This window comes from Triticum aestivum, chromosome 4B, assembly GCF_018294505.1.
Source record: "Triticum aestivum cultivar Chinese Spring chromosome 4B, IWGSC CS RefSeq v2.1, whole genome shotgun sequence".
In the NCBI taxonomy this organism is placed as follows: domain Eukaryota; kingdom Viridiplantae; phylum Streptophyta; class Magnoliopsida; order Poales; family Poaceae; genus Triticum; species Triticum aestivum.
In genome coordinates, this window is record NC_057804.1 from 636,641,480 (window position 1) to 636,661,131 (window position 19,652).

At 54.1% G+C, this 19,652-nt stretch overlaps 3 protein-coding genes across 3 annotated transcripts; all 3 read right to left on the reverse strand.

Moving 5' to 3' along the window:
• Window positions 1-1,437: 1,437 nt before the first annotated feature.
• LOC123093752 (E3 ubiquitin-protein ligase WAV3) lies at window positions 1,438-4,108 on the reverse strand. The gene is made up of 2 exons (XM_044515796.1): window positions 3,887-4,108; window positions 1,438-3,697 (listed from the first exon to the last, which is right to left on the reverse strand). Exons 1-2 carry the CDS (start codon window positions 3,902-3,904, stop codon window positions 1,550-1,552), a joined length of 2,166 nt encoding a protein of 721 aa, XP_044371731.1. The 5' UTR covers window positions 3,905-4,108; the 3' UTR covers window positions 1,438-1,549.
• Window positions 4,109-8,830: 4,722 nt separating this feature from the next.
• LOC123089511 (probable E3 ubiquitin-protein ligase EDA40) lies at window positions 8,831-11,539 on the reverse strand. The gene is made up of 3 exons (XM_044511173.1): window positions 11,522-11,539; window positions 11,023-11,408; window positions 8,831-10,857 (listed from the first exon to the last, which is right to left on the reverse strand). The coding sequence occupies exons 1-3, from the start codon at window positions 11,537-11,539 to the stop codon at window positions 9,021-9,023; spliced, it is 2,241 nt and encodes a 746-aa protein (XP_044367108.1). The 3' UTR covers window positions 8,831-9,020.
• A 4,263-nt stretch (window positions 11,540-15,802) lies between these two features.
• On the reverse strand, window positions 15,803-18,947 carry LOC123093753 (beta-amylase 2, chloroplastic). Its single transcript, XM_044515797.1, has 2 exons — window positions 18,133-18,947; window positions 15,803-17,300 (listed from the first exon to the last, which is right to left on the reverse strand). Exons 1-2 carry the CDS (start codon window positions 18,696-18,698, stop codon window positions 16,184-16,186), a joined length of 1,683 nt encoding a protein of 560 aa, XP_044371732.1. The 5' UTR covers window positions 18,699-18,947; the 3' UTR covers window positions 15,803-16,183.
• Between the last annotated feature and the right edge of the window lie 705 nt (window positions 18,948-19,652).

Sequence of the window (19,652 nt, forward strand, 5' to 3'; positions counted from 1 at the left end):
TTGACTTAGGGCGTCTCGCTTTCCGTCGCCCCTTCGGCCCACTCGAGGTGGCTGCTTGGGACTCCCTCCTCCAAGACGTGGCCCTTATGCCGATGAACGTTGAGGAGGACCAGGATGCCATTTCGTGGCATCTGGAGCCGTCTGGCCGCTTCTCCACGAAATCCTTGTATGCGGCCATCGCGCCCTCGACGGCCCCGGAACCATTTAGCCTGATTTGGGAGATCTGCCTCCCTCTGAAGATCAGGATCTTTCTGTGGCAATGGATCCGCGGACGCCTCCCCTCTGGGGTCGAAGTCCTCAAGCGTACCGGCCCGGGCGATGGAATTTGTCTCATCTGTGGCACGATCGAGGATGCTAACCACATCTTCTTCTCGTGCTCTACTGCCCAGTTCATATGGGCCTGCTTCCACGAAATGGTCGGTGGCCAGTGGTGCAATACCAATTTCCCCGACTTACTTGCGGAGCTGAACGCCTTCCCTCCTCGCTACCGCCATATTAGATGGTTGTGCGTTGGGATCCTCGCCTTGCGGAGCTGAACGCCTTCCCTCCTCGCTACCGCCATATTAGATGGTTGTGCGTTGGGATCCTCGTCTGGACGCTTTGAAACATTCGCAACAAGCTTGTCATTCAGAAGGTCCCTCTTCGACATGCGACTGACGCTATCTTCAAAATGTGTGGCTACTTGCAGCTTTGGCGGCCGCTTAGCCGCCCCCAGGTCCGGGACGTCATCACCAACCTCCTCACCGATCTTCGCTCGATGCGCTCCGCGTGGCTCCCCCACTTCCGCCCCCTCCGTCTGAGCCCGACTAGGCTGTCGGATTGCTTTGCGCTGTGCGCCGTGTTGTGTGTGTTCAGAGCTTGTTGTGTTGTGCCCTCAGCTCTGACCCTCGCGACTTTTTGTGTGCCTGTGGACCTTCGTGTGTGTGTGTTTGGACATGTGTCGACCCCTGTGGGATGCTTGATTTGGGCGGTTGCTTTATAATATAAAGCGGGGCGAAAGCCTTTTTCGGAAATAAAAGTGTTCTATACTTAAATATCCCTCACGAAATTTGAGAAAATGTTACATATGTGTCAAAATACCCTGTAATTAAATGTTTGCAATTTTGACTGAAAAAAGTTGACATAATTACAAAGGGCGTTCCATATTTATAGAGAAAGAATCATGTTTTTTTAAGTGCGACCTTTAAAAAAAATCATGTTTTTCAACAGGAGTGTTCACGGGTTTTGAAAGATGCTCATGTAATTTAAAAAGTGTTCATGAGTTTTCGAAATGTTCGTGTAATTTGAAAAGTGTTGACGCATTTCGAATAAACATTATTACTACAACACATGTGTATTTGATTTTGCAAAAAAATTAAAACGATCTGTTTTTGCCACCCCCCAAGAAAAAAACAGATCGGTAAACTTTCAGGTGGCACTTTTGGGAACAGAAACAAATTCATGGACAAGTGGTCATACTGATTAACTAGTTACACAAGAGAAACAATCACCAAATTTGTCCAAACACGTTGTAAATGACACCTCGTACTCCATTTCGTACGCATAATGGCTACTGGTTCACGTCCTTCGGAGTTTGGATCTTCGGCTCGGAGCTCCCGGCATCTTCTTCTCCGGCCATGGGCTCCTCCTGCTGCCCTTGCTCGGTCGACGCCCCACGCACCACACGCGAGCGCAGCAGCATGGCGCGCATGGCCGGCGTCGCGTACGACATGGTCGCCTCGTTCGACGCCTCGGCCACTGGCGCCGCCGCCATATATCCCCCGCCGCTCGACCCCACTCTTCTGATCATCCTCCTCACTCCAGTCCGCGCCCTCATCAACGTCTGCTGCTCCTCCGGCTCCAGCATCTGCCTGGAGGTGGCGCGCTGCTGCTGGTGCGCGCTCATGCCGGCCAGCATGTACGCCCGCCCCGACCTCATGTAGCTCTGCCGGTTCGACACAAGCCCGCGCATCTCCTGCAGCTCGGCCCCCAGCGCCATGATCATGGGGTCGCCGTCCCCTGCCGCCTCCGACTGCTCCAGCGCCCGCTGACGGTTCTCGAGGATCTCCACCGCCTCCTGGTGCTCTCCCCGCTCCGCCGCTGCCCTCGCCGCCGCGATGTCTTCTGCCGCCTCCACCCGGACGCGCTCCCGCTCCACCTCCACTGAGCGCTCCGACGTGTCCGGCGCGTGCTCTGGCCTCGCCACCACCGTGTCCTCGGCCGTCACGCTCACCTCCGCGCCGGTCGCCGCGTTTCTGTAGCTGAAGGCCACTTTCACCAGAGCAGTGGTGTCGCTGTCTGTCGCCTCGGTTCTTGGCACGGCCAGGAACAGCAAGAAACGCCTCTCCTCGTCGGCGTAGAGTTCCCCGACTCGAACAGACGCGGCCCGGCCGTCCTCGTCGACGCGGCTCTCGTAGCGGCCGGACTTGATGGACACGACACGGACCCCGGGGTGCACGCACGAGACGGCGATGCGCGCCTCCTGGACCACGACGGAGAGCAGCCCGCCGATGCACTGCGCGAACGCGTCCTGGATCACCGCCTCGTTCTCGATGAACGAGAACGTGCCGCCTGTCGCCTCGGCGATGACGTGCATCGCGGCGGCGTCGTGGTCGTTGCCGAAGCCGAAAGTGTGGATCGGCGCTGACCAGTCGCCGTCGGCGCCCGTGCGCGCGAAGGAGGGCGGGACGAGCTCCTCGTAGTTACTGGCCTGGACGCCGGACGGCCCTCGGCGCCTCATCATGGTATAGGTGTCCTGTCCGTCGGAGAGGAGCACGACGCTGGAGACGGCGTTCCTGTGCCGGCGCTCGTCGAGCACCTTGGCGGCCGTGCGGAGCCCCTCGGCGATGTTGGTGCCGCCGCGCGCCGCAAGGGACTCCACGGCGCTCACGGCCAGGGCCTTCCCGGCGTCCGACATGCGCGTGAGCCTGGTCAGCCGGCGCGCCTCGGAGGAGAAGGACACGACGGAGAGGCGGTCGTCGGGGCCGAGGTTGTCGATGACGAACCGCATGGCCTGCTTCAGCAGCGCCAGCTTGTGGCCGCTCATGCTGCCGCTGACGTCGAGCACGGTCACGAGGTCCAGCGGCGCGCGCGGGGGCGGCTTGTCGCTGCCGGCCGCCACGGCGTCGGCCATCCCGGGAGCCTTGACGTGCACGAGCACGGCGAAGTTGTCGCTGGACGAGTCCCGGGCGACGACCGCGTACTCGGCGTGCGTGTTGACGACCACTGCCCCGTTCGATGTAGCTGGCGGTGTATCGTCAGCTGGCGGCCTGGAGGCCGGCTCCACCTGCTCGTCGTCGTCGAAGACGACCGTAGGCTCGGGCGGTGGCTGCTGCTGCTGCACGACATGCACGTTCGGCGGCGGCTGGTGATGCTGCATGATATGCCCGCGCGGCGGCGGCGGCGCCTGCGCGGGGAACGGAGGCATCCCGCCGTGCATGAGAGGAGGCGATGATATCGGCTCGTTCGGAGGCTGCACGGCGTGCATGGGAACGGGACGACCCAGCCTAGGCAGCGTAGGCGGCTGCGGCACCGGCGCGGTGGGTCGCAGTAACGGCAGCTCTCGCCAGCGCGCGTTGCAGAGCGGGCAGACGAGGTGGCCGTGCGCGACGCTGGCGGAGATGCAGTTGAAGTGGAAGGTGTGGGAGCACTCCGCCGTGAAGGTGGCCTGCCCGCCGCCGGCGGCCATGCCGCCGAGGCAGATGGCGCAAGGATTCTCCTACGCACAAACAAATGGAAACGTCATCAGCCGCTGATTGAGATGAACCGATGAACACAAAAAGTTGCAATCTTCATAATTTTGCCATCTGTATCTAGATTAAAATCTAAACGACGAACCGAGTTTATTTACACATATCAATTGGCTATCCGTAGCAAAATTAAACGGAGAAACGATTCATTTGATTACCTGGTCAGTGCCTTCCATCTGTGCAACTGCAACCGCAGGCTGCTGAGAAAATTGGTACGAACAAGTTAGCAGGGCAGCGGCGACATAAAACGAGGCAGATGCTTCGTCGGGAAGGACTAACACTGTTAATTTCCGGCGTGGAGGTCACGTTCGTGGTGCTTGACCCCGACCCAAACGCCTAAATAATGTGAACTTCGCGGAAGAAATATGGTCATTCAGTACGTCGTCTCCTTTGGCTGTAAGCCATTGACGACCTCACCGCGTTAGACAAAGTGGAGAACGACAGGGACGGTCGATGAAACTGAGGTTATCATTCCCATTGTTTTTGGTGAAGGCATTATCCGGAACTGGAATTTACACGACATGTTCGCGGAAATGACTTTGTGCTAACACACAACGAGCAAACGAAATGTAAATTCCCAGCTTAATCTCCTAATTGATTCCTTCTCTAGAGCTTCTGGGCTCAAAAGCAAATTATGACAAATCAAACCTGATTCCTGTGCATGTACTCCCTCCGTTTTTTTAGTCTACACAAAAGTCAAACTTTGTAAAATTTGACTAGCATTATAAGAAAAGATATCAACATTCACACTATGAAATCAAAGTTATTAGATGCATTATGGAATTAATTTTCATAACATATAACTTTTGTATTGTAGATGTTGGTATTTTTTTCTATAAAGTTAGTCAAATTTTACAAAGTTTGACTTTGTATGCAAACTAAAAAAAACGGAGGGAGTATCAGAAGAGGAGGTTCATGCTCGGACTGGCATTCTGGAGTGCTCTATAGCTCAATCCCACTTCACCTACCTGGGAGCTCCTCTCACCGTAACAAAGCCCAGAATGGGACACTTCATGTACTCCCTCTGTTCCCAAATACTTGTCTTTCTAGGCATTTCAAATGAACTCAACATACGGATGTATGTAGACATATTTTAAAGTGTAAATTCATTCATTTTGCGTCGTATGTAGTCACTTGTTGAAATCTCTAGAAAGACAAGTATTTAGGAACGGAGGGAGTATATTATTGAGAGAATTCAAAACAGACTCAGTGCGTGCTCTGACTACCTTTGTTATGATGGAGGCTGCTGATGGTCAATGATGTCCTATCTTCATTACCCACCTTCCTTATGAGTTTTCTTCTTTTTACAAAGGCATTATTACTTAAGTTGACAAATATAGGAGACATTTGTTTTGAAGAGGGAAAGATTTGGAAATAAAGAATCCTCCCTTGGCCGCGGCATGGGAGCTGGTATGCAAACCTAAAGAGCAGGGTGGATTACGGATCCTCAATTTGCAGTTACAGAACAATAGTCTGCTGATGAAGATGCTCCATAAGTTCTACAAAAACATGGCCAACTGCACTGTACCCAATGGTACGTCCCCCAATTCTGGACTGATACTTGGAATGGTCAGCCTTATAATCAAATTTGGCCTCATCTGCACTCCTTTGCCAAGACTGATCAAATTTCTATTAGCCAGTTATGGAGCCAGGATGATTTATAAGATCTTTTCCATCTACCTCTCTCTAAAAGTGGCATTCGCACAATTTTTAATGATCTTCTCCAAATTGTCACGGAGATTGACCTTCACACAGATCATGATTTGTCGCAATGTCCAGCAGGTGCAACACTTACAAAGTCAACAACATATACAAGATTCTCATGTGTGAGCATGATGTTCTACCAGTTACTAAACAGGTTTGGCACACATGATGTGAACTAAAGCATAAGATATTTATTCTGGGTGCTCATTAACAACAGACTAAGCACCAGGGCCATGTTACAACGCAAGAATTTCTTCCTGGAGGAATACTCTTGTGTGTTATGTCATCTGCGTGAGCTTGAAACAAGAGATCACAACATGTGAACAAGTATAAGAATATAAAGCGACAGGCCCCCACGTCGCTCCGCACGAGCGACACGGGCGGCGACCCAAGCCACCGCCGACAGCCCTTTCTCCGTCGTCTACCTCCCTTGCCGCCGCCCGGATGCGCCGCCGGGCAAAGCCCGTGTGACAGCGGCGGCGGCGGGGCTTCTTCTTCACGGGGCGGGCGCCTTGTGGCTGGCTCGTGCGGCGCCGGCGCATGGTCGTCGCGAGCTCGGCGTCGGCGGGCTGAAGCCCCCCTCCTCCGGCGGGGGCGGCGGATCCGGGGCCCTCGCGCCCGGATATGATGGTGTGTGGGCGGGGCCGGCCTGCAGCGGCGGCCCTGGCACCGTGGGATGGCGCCCGTGTTGCGGCCGATCTGGTCCGACGCGGGCCTGGCCTGGTGGTGCTCTGGCTGGGAAGGTGCGGTCAGACGGGAGATGAAGCTTGAGGTGCGGGTGCGGCCGGGTCGCGGTGCGTCCGTGCGGGGAGGTGCGGCACGAGGTGCCCGACGGCTTGGTTCTGTCATCGTGAGGATGTGCAGCGGTCTGGTCGGCGGCTGCTGCTCGGGCAGTGCGGCAGCCCGGGTGGAGGCAACGCAGTGTTGATGTGCTGGGCGCGCGGGGCGGCGCGGATTTGCTGCTCGGAGGTCGCGAAGGGTGAGGGTGGTCAGATCCGGCCGGATTTGACATCGGTGGCTCGATGGAGGGCTTGATGATGCATGACGTGCGGAGCTCGAGAGGTTGACCCAGGCGAAAGCTTGTCTCCGGCGTGTCCGGAACCGGCGATGGCGACGCGTTCAGGAGTCGTTTCCTTCTTGTTGGCATCGTCGAGGTACTCTCAGCTCCAATCTTCGCAGCTTCGGGGGAAACCTTAGATCCATGGGATCGGACGATGACGGTGCTCTAGCATCGTATCCCCTCTCGAGGGCTTCGTCTTTGGAGCTAGGCATCATCAAGCGGGACCGATGGAAGTTGGTGGCCCGTGGCAATGATGATGGGTGTGTGCGATGTCGGAGACGCGACAATGGTTGTGATAGTCGGCTCTTCTTCGGCGTGTTCGTGGGCAGATTACCTCGGGTTGTTTTGTTGCGGTGAAGTCGGAGCTGTGGCGGCGGGGCCCCTGTGGCGACGATGACAGGCAACAGGTGGTCTGTTCGGTGGCCTTCCGCGGCGCCAACCTTGCCTAGTTCTCCTTCGGAGCTATCTTTCAGAGTCGGAGTTGTGCTGTCCTTAGCGCGGGTGGCTGAGTTTGGCGCGGGGCTTCTTGTGTTTCACATAGCCTCTATGATATGGGTTGGGTCTACATTTGTCTTCGCAGAAGTTGGAGTCGCTTGCTCGGAGATTAGGGAGGGTGATGACGCCTGTTGGGGAGAAGTGATGACGATGACACCGGTGTGTGATGTTGACGAGACTCTATGTGAGGTGGGTGTGTGATTATGAGTGTGCCGCTCAACTGTTTGTGACGGTTTTCGCCCGATTTTCCGTATATTAACCGGGCAACTCTTTTCTTCTTTATTAATGAGATGAGGCAAAGCTTTTGCCTCCGTTTCGAAAAAAGAAAGAAACAGAGATCACCTCTTTTTTCGCTGGCCCTTCGCCAGGGTTTGCTGGTCCTACCTTTGTCCCAACTGGGCGCCCCTATATCACGCCATACAAATGGATATCAATGATATGAAAACTCAGATTGGCTTGCCTTTTTCTTTGGAGGTCATCATCCTTGCTTCCTGGGCCATCTGAACTACCTGAAATGGTTGGATTTTCAGAGGGATCCCTCCAAGCCTATACACTTGCACAAGAAAATTCAAGAATCAGCTTGAGTGGCTAGTCCACCGGGCCACGAGAAAAACAATTTCCAACCTTGAAGCCTGGGTTGATGCTCTTGTTTAGTAGGGATTTTGTATCCCCCTTTTGTTGTTGTTTGTATTTTTTTTCTCTTCTTTCCTCTAGCTATATTATTTATTCACATGTCTGTATAGTTTCTTTTTTTCCTTTTGAACACTTGACTTTGTATTTGTTATTTGAAAATCAATACAAATACGCAACAAAGCCCTGCTTTTTTTTCCTGAAAAAACATACACAAAAGTCATGATCGAGATATCTGGGCCAGAATACTTGATGGCATCCAATGACGAAGACGAGTAAAGAATGAGGAGGTCTGGGATAATGCTTGGATCAATGGAATGCATGCATCGAACATGTTGTTAACTAAAGCATGTATGACCCGGCCGCGTGTATCTCTGCCGGTTCGCCACGCGCCCGCACATCCCCCACAGCTCGGCCTCCAGCGCCATGATCACGCTCACGTCCGCGCCGGGCGCCGCGTTTCTGTAGCTGAACACCACTTTCACCAGAGTAGCGGTGTCGCCGTCTGTTGCTTCAGCTCTTGGCACGGCCAGAGACAGCAAGAAACTCCTCTCCTCCTCGGCGTAGAGTTCTTGTTGATGTGGCTCTTGTAACTGTCAGACTTGACCGACATGACACGGACCACGGGGTGCACGCACGTGACGGCGATGCGAGCCCCCTGGACCACGACGGAGAGCAGCCCGCCGATGCACTGTGTGAACGGGTCCTTGATCACCTCCTCGTTCTCGATGAACGAGAACGTGCCGCCCGTCGCCTCGGCGATGACATGCATTGCAGCCGCGTCGTGGCCATTGCTGAAGCCAAACGTGTGGATCGGCGTTGACCATTCGCCGTCAGATCCCGTGCGCGCGAAGGAGGGCGGGACGAGCTCCTCGTAGTTGTTGGCCCGGACGCCGGATGACCCCGGGCCGTCGGAGAGGAGCACGACCCTAGAGATGGCGTTTTTGTGCCGACGCTGGTCGAGTACCATGGCTGCCATACGGAGCCCCTCGGCGATGTCGGTGCCGCCGCCCGCCGTGAGGGACTGCACGACGCGCACGGACAGGGACTTCCCGGTCTCCGACATGCGCGTGAGCCTGGTCCGGCGGTGCGCCACAGAGGAGAAGGGCACGACAGAGAGGCGGTCGTCGGGGCCAAGATTGGCGATGATGAACCGCATGGCCTGCTTCAGCAGTGCCAGCTTGTATCCACTCATGCTGCCACCGACGTCGAGAACCATCACGAGGTCCACCGGCGCGCGCGGCGCATCGCCACCAGCCGCCATGATGTCGGTCATCCCGGGAGCCTGGACGTGCAGGAGCATGGCGAAGTTTTCACTGGACGAATCCCTAGCGATGGCCGGGTACTCGCTCTGCATCTTGATGACAACTTCTTCGTTCGACGCGGCGGCTGGTGACCGGTTGTCAGCTGGCGGCCTCGCCAGAGGCCTGACCACCATGCTCGTCGTCGTCAAAGACAATCGTAGACGGCTGAGCATGCCTGATACGCACAGGTGGCAGCGGTGGCGGCGGAGGTGGCGGACGTAGCTGCGTGGGCAAGCGGGGACACGCCGATGTCAATTGTGGCGTTGGCTGACCGTGTTCAAAGCTTCCTGTGTATTCTTCTTCAGCTTCTAGTTGCTGTCCTTGCTCGGCTGATGCCTCCCGTGCCCTACGCGAGCGCAGCAGCATGGCGCGCATAGCCGGCGTCGCGTACGACAATGTCGCCTCGTTCGATCCCAACTTCACTGGCGGCGCCGTCGCCGGTGCGGCCATAGCTTCCACCGGCATCTCCTCCACCAGATTCATCTGCCTCGAGGTAGCGCGTTGGTGCTGGTGCGCGCTGATGCCGGCGAGCATGTACGCCCGACCAGACAACGCGTAGCTTTGCCGGTTTGACACGCGCCCGCGCATCTCCTGTAGCTCGGCCTCCAGCGCCATGGTCACGGGGTCGCCATCGCTTGCCGCCTTTGACATCTGCACTGCACGCTGCCGGTTCTTGAGTATCGCCACCGCCTCCTGGTGCTCGCCCCGCTCCGCTGCCGCCCTCGCCGCCGCGATGTCCTCCGCCGCATCCACCCGAACGCGCTCCCGCTCAACCTCCACCGACCGCTTCGCGTCTGCGGCGTGCTCCGGCCTCGCCACCAGTGTATCCTTGGCCGACACGTTCACGTCCATGCCGGTCGCCGCGTCCCTGCAGCTGAATGACACATTCAACAGAGCGGTGGTGTCACCGTCTGTCGCTTCGGCTCTTGGCACGGTCAGGATCAGCAAGAAACGCCTCTCCTCATCAGCGTATAGTTCCCCGACCCAGACCGTGGCGGCGCGGCCGTCCTCGCCGATGCGGCTCTCGTAACTGCCAGACTTGACCGACATGACACGGACCCTGGGGTGCACGCACGCGACGGCGATGTGAGCCTCCTGGACCACGACGGAGAGCAGCCCGCCAATGCATTGTGCAAACGCGTCCTGGATCACCGCCTCGTTCTCGACGAACGAGAATGTGCCGCCTGTAGCCTCGGCGATGACGTGCATCGCGGTCGCGTCATGGTCATTGCCGAAGCCGAAGGTGTGGATCGGTGCTGACCATTCGCCGTCAGCGCCCGTGTGCGCGAAGGTGGGCGGGACGAGGTCCTCGTAGTCGTTGGCCTGGACGCCGGACGGCTCCTGGTGCCTCATCATGAGGTAGTTGTCCTGGCCATCAGAGAGGAGCATGACGCTCGAGACGGCGTTCCTGTGCCGGCGCTGGTCAAGTACCATGGCCGCCATACGGAGCCCCTCGGCGATGTCGGTGCAGCCCCCCGCCGTGAGGGACTCCACAGCGCTCACGGACAGGGCCTTCCCGACCTCTGACATGCGCATGAGCCTGGTCACCCGGCGCGCCTTCGTGTTGAAGGACACGACGGAGAGGCGGTCGTCGGCGCCGAGATTGGCGATGACGAACCGCATGGCCTGCTTCAACAGCGTCAACTTTTGCCCGCTCATACTGTGACTGACATCGAGAACCGTCACAAGGTCCACCGGAGCGCGCGGCGCGTCGCCACCGGCTGCCGTGATGTCGGTCATCCCAGGAGCATGGACGTGGATGAGCACGGCGAAGTTGTCGCTGGACAAATCCCTGGCGATGGCCGGGTACTCGCTGCGCGTCTTGACGACAACTGCTTCGTTTGATGCAGCGGCTGGTGACCGGTTGCCAGCTGGCGGCCCAGAGGCGGGACCAACCTGCTCGTCGTCGTCGAAGCTGCATTGTGGCTGAGCCTTCCTGATACGCACGGGTGGTGGCAGCGGTGGAGGTGGCGGAGGTAGTTGTGTGGGCAAGCGCGGCCACAACGACCTCAGTGGTGGAGGTGGCACGAAACGCGGGGGCGGTGGTGGCGGTGGCGGTGGTGGCACGGAACGCATGGGCGGTGGCGGTGGTGGCGGCGGCGGTGGCTGACCGTGCACGAAATGCACGGGCCGTGGCGGCGGCTGTCGCTGCTGCGTGGGAATGCGTGGCCACGAGTATGTCGGTCGCGGTGCCGGCGGCGGTGGCCGACCGTGCATGAAATGCACGGGAGGTGACTGCCGCAGAGGGATGATGCACGGGCGGAAGGGAACGGGATGAGTCTCTGGCTGCGGCCGCACCGGCGGAGGCGGCGGAGGCGGAGGTGGTGTGGGTCGTATGAACGGTAGGCCGCGCCGCGGCGCATTGCAGAGCGGGCAGACGCTGGCGGAGATGCAGCTGAAGTGGAACGTGTGGGAGCACTCCGTCGTGAAGATGGCGTGACCACCGCCGGCGTCCATGCCAGCGAGACAGATCGCGCAGGGATTGGTCTACACACGAACAAACGAGCAATTTCATCAGCAGACAAAATTTGCATCGAGAACTTGATCCGGAGAAGAATTCTTTGAGCTGAAAGAAAGAGAAAGGGTTGGCACGTACGGACCTGGTCAGGGATCTCCATCTCTTGAAGTTGAAGCTGCTACGAAATGAAATGGGAGTTGAATTTCGTGTGTATATATATAAAACGAGGCGACGTGGACACGTATCAGTGTATCATCGTGCAGGCCACGCGCGCGCCTTCCTTGTCGACCCCGACTTCATGAAATAATCAATCAAGAGAATAATCAATGCTCCCTCTGTAGTCTGTACGTACGCGTTAAGGGATGCACAACAGCAAGGATGATCAATAAAATTAGGCGGAGCGGATTTACTGACTTTGAGGGCGTCATATCAGGTGAATCCTTTAAAAATCGAACTCCTCTTTTTTGGGAGTTCGCTGCACGATCCATAAAGCCTTTACAGAGGAGAAAATGTTCATAAGTCATGAGAGCCACCCCAACTCTCTTATTCATAAGGATCGGTGGCAAGTCCCGAGTAAAACTCATCTGCCTTGTGCGAAGCACACCGCCGGCCGGCCGCCGCCCTGGTGACCGGAAAAATAGAACCTGAGGGATAGGTTAGGTCCGGCCACCATTAGAGGAGTAAAACTTTAAGGAGTTAAAAGATGAGAGGTCGTTTGCTCCTCTAAATTGTAAGAGATCGGTTAAGACATGCTCTAAGTTGTTGGTTGGCTATTCCTCTCATCCACCATACACTCTCCCTCCAACGGCTGCTATACCCATATGTTGTTATTCTTGTTTTGTGTAGAAAATGATGGCATCGGCGATTGCCGCGGGGAAGAAGGCCACGGGCTCGCGCTCCAAGCGTGCCCGGAACGAGGGGGACAACCTCCGGGCTGCTGTCAACAAGGACTTTCAACGAGTGAACAGCCGAGGGACGCCCACGAAGTGAAAGTGTGACGCGTTCTTGGAGTCCCAAGGGCTCCACGGTGACTTCACATGGCTTGCGAACAATGTCGTGATGTGAGTTTTCAGTGACTTTCATTACCCGACATACCGCAGCATCACCGTGGAGTTCCTCTCTACCTTCGAGCACACTCTCAAGGATTCGAGGGTGCCGGCGAGCTGCTCCTTCACACTCGGGGGAGTTCAGCATATCATGACGCTTTAGCAGTGGTGCAATGCTTTTGGGTTTGAGAACCAAGGGGTTCTCGACATCAGGGGCGTGCATTGGGTACTTGGGGATATTGATAGTCCCATGATACCTCACACGGTTATAAACTAATGGTAATGGGCGATGGCAGCACATGACAAGCCCATGCATTCTGAATATTCACATGACACCAATATTTGTTGCTACATGGTTATGTAAGTGCCAAAAACCTAAACCTTATATATTGTCTATTTGAAAAAAAATCTCTAGTTAAAAATTTAATTTTCAAAAAAGAGAGAGAGATTTTCCTCTTCAGTCATGCTAGTTTGTTTTGCTGAATCGGTATCTTATATGTAAATCATGGCGAAATTATCCACATCAGATGGGTTTTCATTCGGAGAAATACATGAACGATAAAGGTGTTTCTATTATTTCCGTAAAAGGAAAACCAGGAGAATCTTACTTCTCGTTTGGATGCTTAAACAAAATAAATAGGTTTTCCAGTTTCTACAAGTTTAAGGTTGGTAGTGGAAGAAACACCCAGTTTTGAGAAGCCTGGCGGATGGGGGATAAACCTCTCTAATGTCTCATTCATTGTAGACTATATGGTCCACATTTTCGAATGAAATAAATATCAATTGCTGATGTTTCATCAAAAAAGGGTGGGAGAATACAATTTCATTGTACCTTGTTGCGGTACCCTAGATATGTGGGAGTGTTTAAGATGATTGTGCTAAAATTATCCTGGTTGGACAGGATGATTCAGTCACATGGTCCTTGTCAAAGAATAAGATGCTCTCAGTCAAGTCGCTATATAGACAACTAGCAGTTAATGTGAATAAATTCCCCACATAGGTCATTGTGGAATACCAAAATTCATTTAAAGATAGAAGTCTTAGTGTGATTATTTGTGAAAATTACTGTATTGAGTTTAAAAAGGATGGCAAGGTAGCAAAGCATGTCCTTTTAGTGGGTGTGATGAATTTTCTGATCAATTTTTCCTTCAATGCTCATTAGCTAGACTGGTGTGGAATAACTTAAAGTGTGCTTTCAATCTTCGCATGACATGTTTCATATTCGTTTCCTAGATTTAAGAAAGCGGAGGAACATTTGATGATGGTGTGTGTTTTTGTTGTCTTTCGACTGAGAAATAGTGTTGTATTTTATTAAGAAAAGTGAATAATTCTGGGGTGGTTGTAAACACGATTTGCTATTTGTTGACATCTTGGTCTATATTTCAGAAAAAAACAAGTAAACTAAAATGCTTTGAAGTGGAAACAACATGAGAAAAGGGAGCAAAAATGTTCGAGCTAATAGAAAATTAAGTATTTTCGCAAGGTACATGGATGGCATGTAAAAAGGCACATAAACATTTAATGGCGTCGGGTATTTCTGTTCTCTTTTGGACTATCTAGACACTGAGAAATGACGGTATATTTGATTAAAACAGATTGAATTGATCCTGCGGTGGTTGTAAACACCTATTGGCTGACGCGTTGGTTTATATTGCAGAAAATGGAGAAAACCAAAATGCTCTAGTGGAGACAAAATTGAGAAGAGGGAGCAAAAATGTTCGAGCTAATAGCAAATTAATTATTTTTCGCAAGGTACATGGATGGCATGTAAAAAGGCACATAAACATTTAATGACGCTGGGTATTTCTGTTGTCTTTTGGACTATCTAGACACTGAGAAATGACGGTATATTTGATTATAACAGATTGAATTGATCCTGCGGTGGTTGTAAACACCTATTGGCTGACACGTTGGTTTATATTGCAGAAAGTGGAGAAAGCCAAAATGCTCTAAAGTGGAGACAAAATTGAGAAGAGGGAACAAAAATGTTTGAGCTAATAACAAATGAAGTGTTTGGCATTGTACATAGATGGCATGTTGATACTAGGAGAATCAAATATGTTTGAAGAAAAGTTGTTGATGCTCCAAACCCAGATGATGTTGTTGATTAACTATAGCTTTAATGTCGAAGCTCTCTAGCCTATTGGTTGTTGTAGCTTTAATATCGAAGCTCTCTAGCCTGTTGATGTTTATATTGCCCTGTCTAGCCACGAAAGGGTCTTGTTGCTGGTCTTCATGTTTTTGCCATGTCTATCTTTTCTATAGTTGAGCTAAGACCATATTTAATATTGCTTTGCTGTATTTATGTAAGCAAAAAAGCACTTGTTTTCAGTTAATGAAATCTGAGAAGGATCTTTCTTTTTCTGAAAAACGTATTACCAAAATCATGGAATGGAATAATTTGTTATCCTTACTAAGTTTCACATGAGATGATAAAAATGTAGAGTAATTGCCATCAAATATTGCTCCGCCCGGTATCATCACCCATCCACAGACCCACAAGAGTGTTCCTGTCTACTATCAAAAGAAAAGAATCAGCAAACCAAATGTTGCCATCTTGTGGTCTGATGACACAAAGTATCCCTTAATTTTAGCATGGATTGGCTGACACTTAGCCCTCTCATCCATCATGCAATATATGTCCAATAGCTTACATCAAGGAGTGAAATTTGCATAATAGAAATGGTTTTGTGAAATAAAAGTGAAATTTACGTGTGATGCAAAGTGGCATTTACGAAATAGAAGTGGGTTTTGTGAAATAAGAAATGTAAAAAAATATGAAATTTGTGTTTTCACTTTTCATTTTTCATACTCTCTCCGTACCATACTGTAGTGCATATAGTAAGTCAAACCTCACAAACTTTTCAAATCTTTGAAGAAAACATTTACATTTGGAATGATAACCATATATTATTAGATTCATTATAAGTAGTTTCACATTTTATGTATTTAGTGAGCACTGTACTATAGATATAAATAGTTTTCTTTGTAACTTTCGTTAAAATTTGTAAAGTTAGATTTTGAAAAATTCTATACGCACTACATTGTGTGTGTGTTTGAGAGAGAGAGAGAGAGAGAGAGAGAGAGAGAGAGAGAGAGAGAGAGAGAGAGAGTATTTCGCAAAAATCACTTTTTTCATTCCATAAATTTACAGTTCTTGGAGTGGGAAGTGAGGGGTAAAGCAGGCCATTGGTGAAGATTGTATGGTTGATGAGAGACTAAGTCACTCAGTCGATGACGCTCCAAAGCGGTACTCCCTTCATCTCATAATATCTTCATCTCATAATATAAGATCGTTTTGCAAGCCAAAACAACCTGCAAAATGATCTTATATTGACATTATGAGACGAAGAGAGTAGAAGATAGCAACAAATTAGTGCTCGCCAAGCTCTGTTCTTGATTTCACTTTAGCGGAACAGATACAGCAAGGCGTTACAACATTTTCAGAGTATCGATCTTACAGTGCAGCACTGCTACTGCGGTAGCTTAGTACGTAGTAGTACATCAGTCCCCTGCAAGCTTTGAGCTAGCGACGCCGAGACCGGCATCGCTATGCCATGGAAGCTTCAGACGCGGCAACTACTCCCAAGTCACCCGATCGATCGAATCGATCCCCATATGTTTCCTTCCCACCTTCGTTCGGTCGGTACACACCACGACGTACGCGGATCACAACAAATCATAGTAGTACGTATGTATGTATGCATAGTTTACCACCATATAAGAAGATCTCTACGGCGTCGGCGAGAGTTAGTTGATTAGTTGCAGAGGGCGACGGCGGCCTCCTGGACGACGCCCTGGGTGGCGTGGGCGACGCCCTGGGCCTCGCGCTCCACCTGCTCGCGGCTCACGTCCCTGACGCCGGTCTCCGTCATGCGCTTGACGAAGGCGGCGAAGCGGCGCCAGTTGTCGGGCTGGAAGAGGTCGGGGCCCATGCGGAGGTAGGTGAAGGCGACCATGCGGTCCTCCTCGGCCTTCTCGGCGGCGGTGGCCAGCACCTGGTCGTGCGCCGTCTCGTCGTACCTGGGCAGGGCGTTCTCGCCGGCGAGGCCCACTCCGGCCTCCTTGGCGGCGTTGGCCACCTGGCTGACGAGCGCCTCGGGCATGCACTGCGCGTCCTGCGGCTGCTCGTGGTTGCGCATCTCGACGCAGGTGAAGTTGAGGACGGCGCCGTGGCGGCCGATCATGCGCGCGATGGGCAGGTACCCGTCGTGGTTCCTGGTGTTGTAGTAGCCGGCGGTGAGCTCGGGCGCGTGGGAGCGGGTGCCGTAGTGCCAGTGGATGCCGGCCACCTTGACGGAGACCTTGACCCCGGGGGTGCCGGTGAAGACGGAGGAGCACGCGGAGAGGATGCGCTCGCCGTGCTCGACGAGCATCTGCGAGTACCAGCTCATGAAGAACTGGCCGTAGTCGGTGTTCCAGCCGCCCTCGCGGCGGAAGAAGCCGGTGTCCTCGGGCCACTGGTTGTAGCTGCCCGAGTCCTCGGGGCCGGCGTTGCCCCACTCGGGCCTGCCGACGGCCTCGGCGGCGGCCTTGAGGCTGGCGCGCATGTAGCGGTCGTAGCACTGGAACTCGCCGATGCCGGGGAAGGACCAGGTGCCGTTGCTCTCCGGGTAGGAGGGGTAGCGGAGCTCGCCGGCGGGGCCCATGCCGACCTGGATCTCGCAGATGGTGTTGCCCATGTAGGGCGCCATGTGGTCGCGGAAGGCGCGCATGAAGTCGGCGTAGCACTGGACGGGGCTGCGGCCCTTGAGCGCCGGGAGCGTGTCGGCGCCCAGCGAGATGTACTCGTAGTTCCGGCGGCCGCACCTGTCCGTGTACGCCAGGTCCTGGTCCTTGTCCATCTCCTCCGTTACCCATTTCGGAAGTGGTATGCTGCATCCATGCACAACACACGTCAACCATTTGATCAATTATATTGGAAACAAATTACTAGATGTAATTTTCCCGCCGATATTACTAGATGTATTTTTTTATTATTTTTTATGTCCGTTGTACTATCCTAGTCCTGATTCTGATGAAAGATGAATATATTAGAAGTTTCTCGAAAAATATAATTTCTAGAGAGTAACAATTCAGATCAAATAAAAAACATAGTCGTGGTCAGAGATCACGTGCAGAGTGGGCAGGCCACGTACACCGTCCACAGGGCAGGGATCACGTACAGCGTACTTTTCGTTATCCAAGCTCTACGTGTCGTCTGACTTGAGGCCAGTTTTGTTTCATTTTTTGAAGATCACGAGGTCCGGAAATTTGTGACCGTCCACGTCCTACAGCTCGAGAAAGTGCGTGGGAAACGAGCCACGGTCACTTCTACGTCACGAGTCGCCCGTTGCCTCATATGAGATCCCGATTTCCCGGGTACTCAAATCACCAACGGAAGCCAGCCATGAGCGCCATGAAGAAGATAACAAGTTGCTTTTCTTGACGATGTTTGCCTCAATGGTCTCTCGTCTACACAGTTCTATACGTAGTATTGTACTGTACCCATCATAGCGTTTGTCTACCACATGATAGTGTAAGTGCAAGTGGCTAGAAACTAATGGCAATGGGCGGTGGCAGCACATGGCAAGCTTTGCTTCTACGACCCTAAATCATGTATGAATACAAGAATGTGCAAAGATTGAGACCACCATGCACACATACTACGTACGTAGTAGATACTACTAGTAAGGAGGAATTAATGGAGGAGGAGAGCACGACGTACTTGACTGAGTCTCCGACGTTGCCGCCGCACTGGTGGAAGGACATGACGGCCTGCACCTTGAGCCCGGCCTTCTTGGCCATTTCCATGAGCTCGATGTAGCCGGCGAAGTTGTACTGGCCGGGGCCCTCGCTCTCGGCGATGCCCCACCACACGTCCACCATGATGCCGGCCGCGCCGGCGCTCTTGAGCGCCGCCAGGGACGCCTGCACGGCCTTGCGCCGGTTCAGCGCGCTGCCGTCCTTGCGCACCGTGTCCAGCGGCATCATCACGAACACCGGCACGCCCACCTTGCGCGCTTCCTCGCCGCCCGCGTCCGGGTGCGCGGCCTCGCCCTGCTGCTGCTGGTCGGGCGCCATGGCCTGGAACATGTCCGGCGCCTGCGGCTGCGCGGGCTCCACCATCTGCGCCTGCACCCTCAGGCTGGCCGCCTGCGCCGGCGCCACCACGGAGCCGGCGGCGGCGGCGGCGGCGGGCGAGGCCGCCGCGAACACCGAAGCGCGCGCGCCCGGCGCCGGGGTGGCCGCGATGGCCGCAGCGCCGGTCTGGTGGGTCAGGTTGAGGGCCATGTGGACGAGGACGGGCTGGGTCGGATCACGCGCGTACGACGGGGGGCTTGGGACGGACGATGCTCAGAGCAAGATCAGACCACCGGTGAAAGAACAGAATGTGACGGACGAACGGGGCTGTTATTGAATGGGTTCGCCGGTCGGAATGGTTCTGGGAATGGGGGGAACGGAGTCGACTCCGGACCTAGATTTATTGCTGCGGCCTGCCTCGACCGAAGGGAAGGAAATGGGTGGGGCTGACAATGGCGGAGGCGGGCGGGGGGTTAAATAGTGGGAGGAAAGGTGGCGGTGGGGACGGACGTGGCGCGTGCTCCGCCGGTGAGGGCAACGTGAGGTGGTGCGGCGCGGGCGCGGGGGCCGGGGCCTGGGAATGGACGGCGACGCGTGAACCGGCCTCGAAGCGTCGTTGTGGGACGGCGACGTGTGCGTTGGCGCGGGCGGCGCGCGCGGCCACGTCGGGCTCGGAGGAGGCCCCGATGCGCGACGCGTGGCCCGGCCCGGTTTCGGCGGTCTCTCTCGCTGTACGTCCCGCCATGTCCTGCGGCTTCCGTGTGCGGAAAATGCGTCTCGTTTACCGGCGATTTTTTGTGTGCGGCGAGGGAGTATTTTTCTCGTCCACGGATGCGTGGATTAGATCAGACGTGGTCGGTCGTCTCGGCTCGGCTGTGTAATCTTTTTTCTGAATTCTCGTGGTGTGTCAGCCACATGATGCGGCGCAGGCACAGATCCCGTGAAGGTAAAGTGAGCAGTGTGATCTTGGCAACTGGTGCATGTTGATGTTGCATTAGGCCACGGCGCGACCTTATCCTGTCCGTCTCCGTTCTTTTGGGATAAAAGGGACAAACGAGACGGCCCAGCGCGCGAGCGTAAACGGACTTTTGTTCGCTTTGTGTCCGCTTTCGACCCATCCACGGCCCAAGTTTGCGCCGTTTTTGGGGTGAAACGGACACCATG

Coding starts and splice junctions, on each gene's coding strand:
- LOC123089511 (XM_044511173.1), bottom strand. Junction 10,858..11,022: donor TTCGTGCACGGTCAGCCACC/GCCGCCGCCACC, acceptor CGTGCGTATCAG/GAAGGCTCAGCCACAATGCA.
- LOC123093753 (XM_044515797.1), bottom strand. CDS start 18,698: ATGGCCCTCAACCTGACCCACCAGACCGGCGCTGCGGCCATCGCGGCC. Junction 17,301..18,132: donor AACGTCGGAGACTCAGTCAA/GTACGTCGTGCT, acceptor GCATGGATGCAG/CATACCACTTCCGAAATGGG.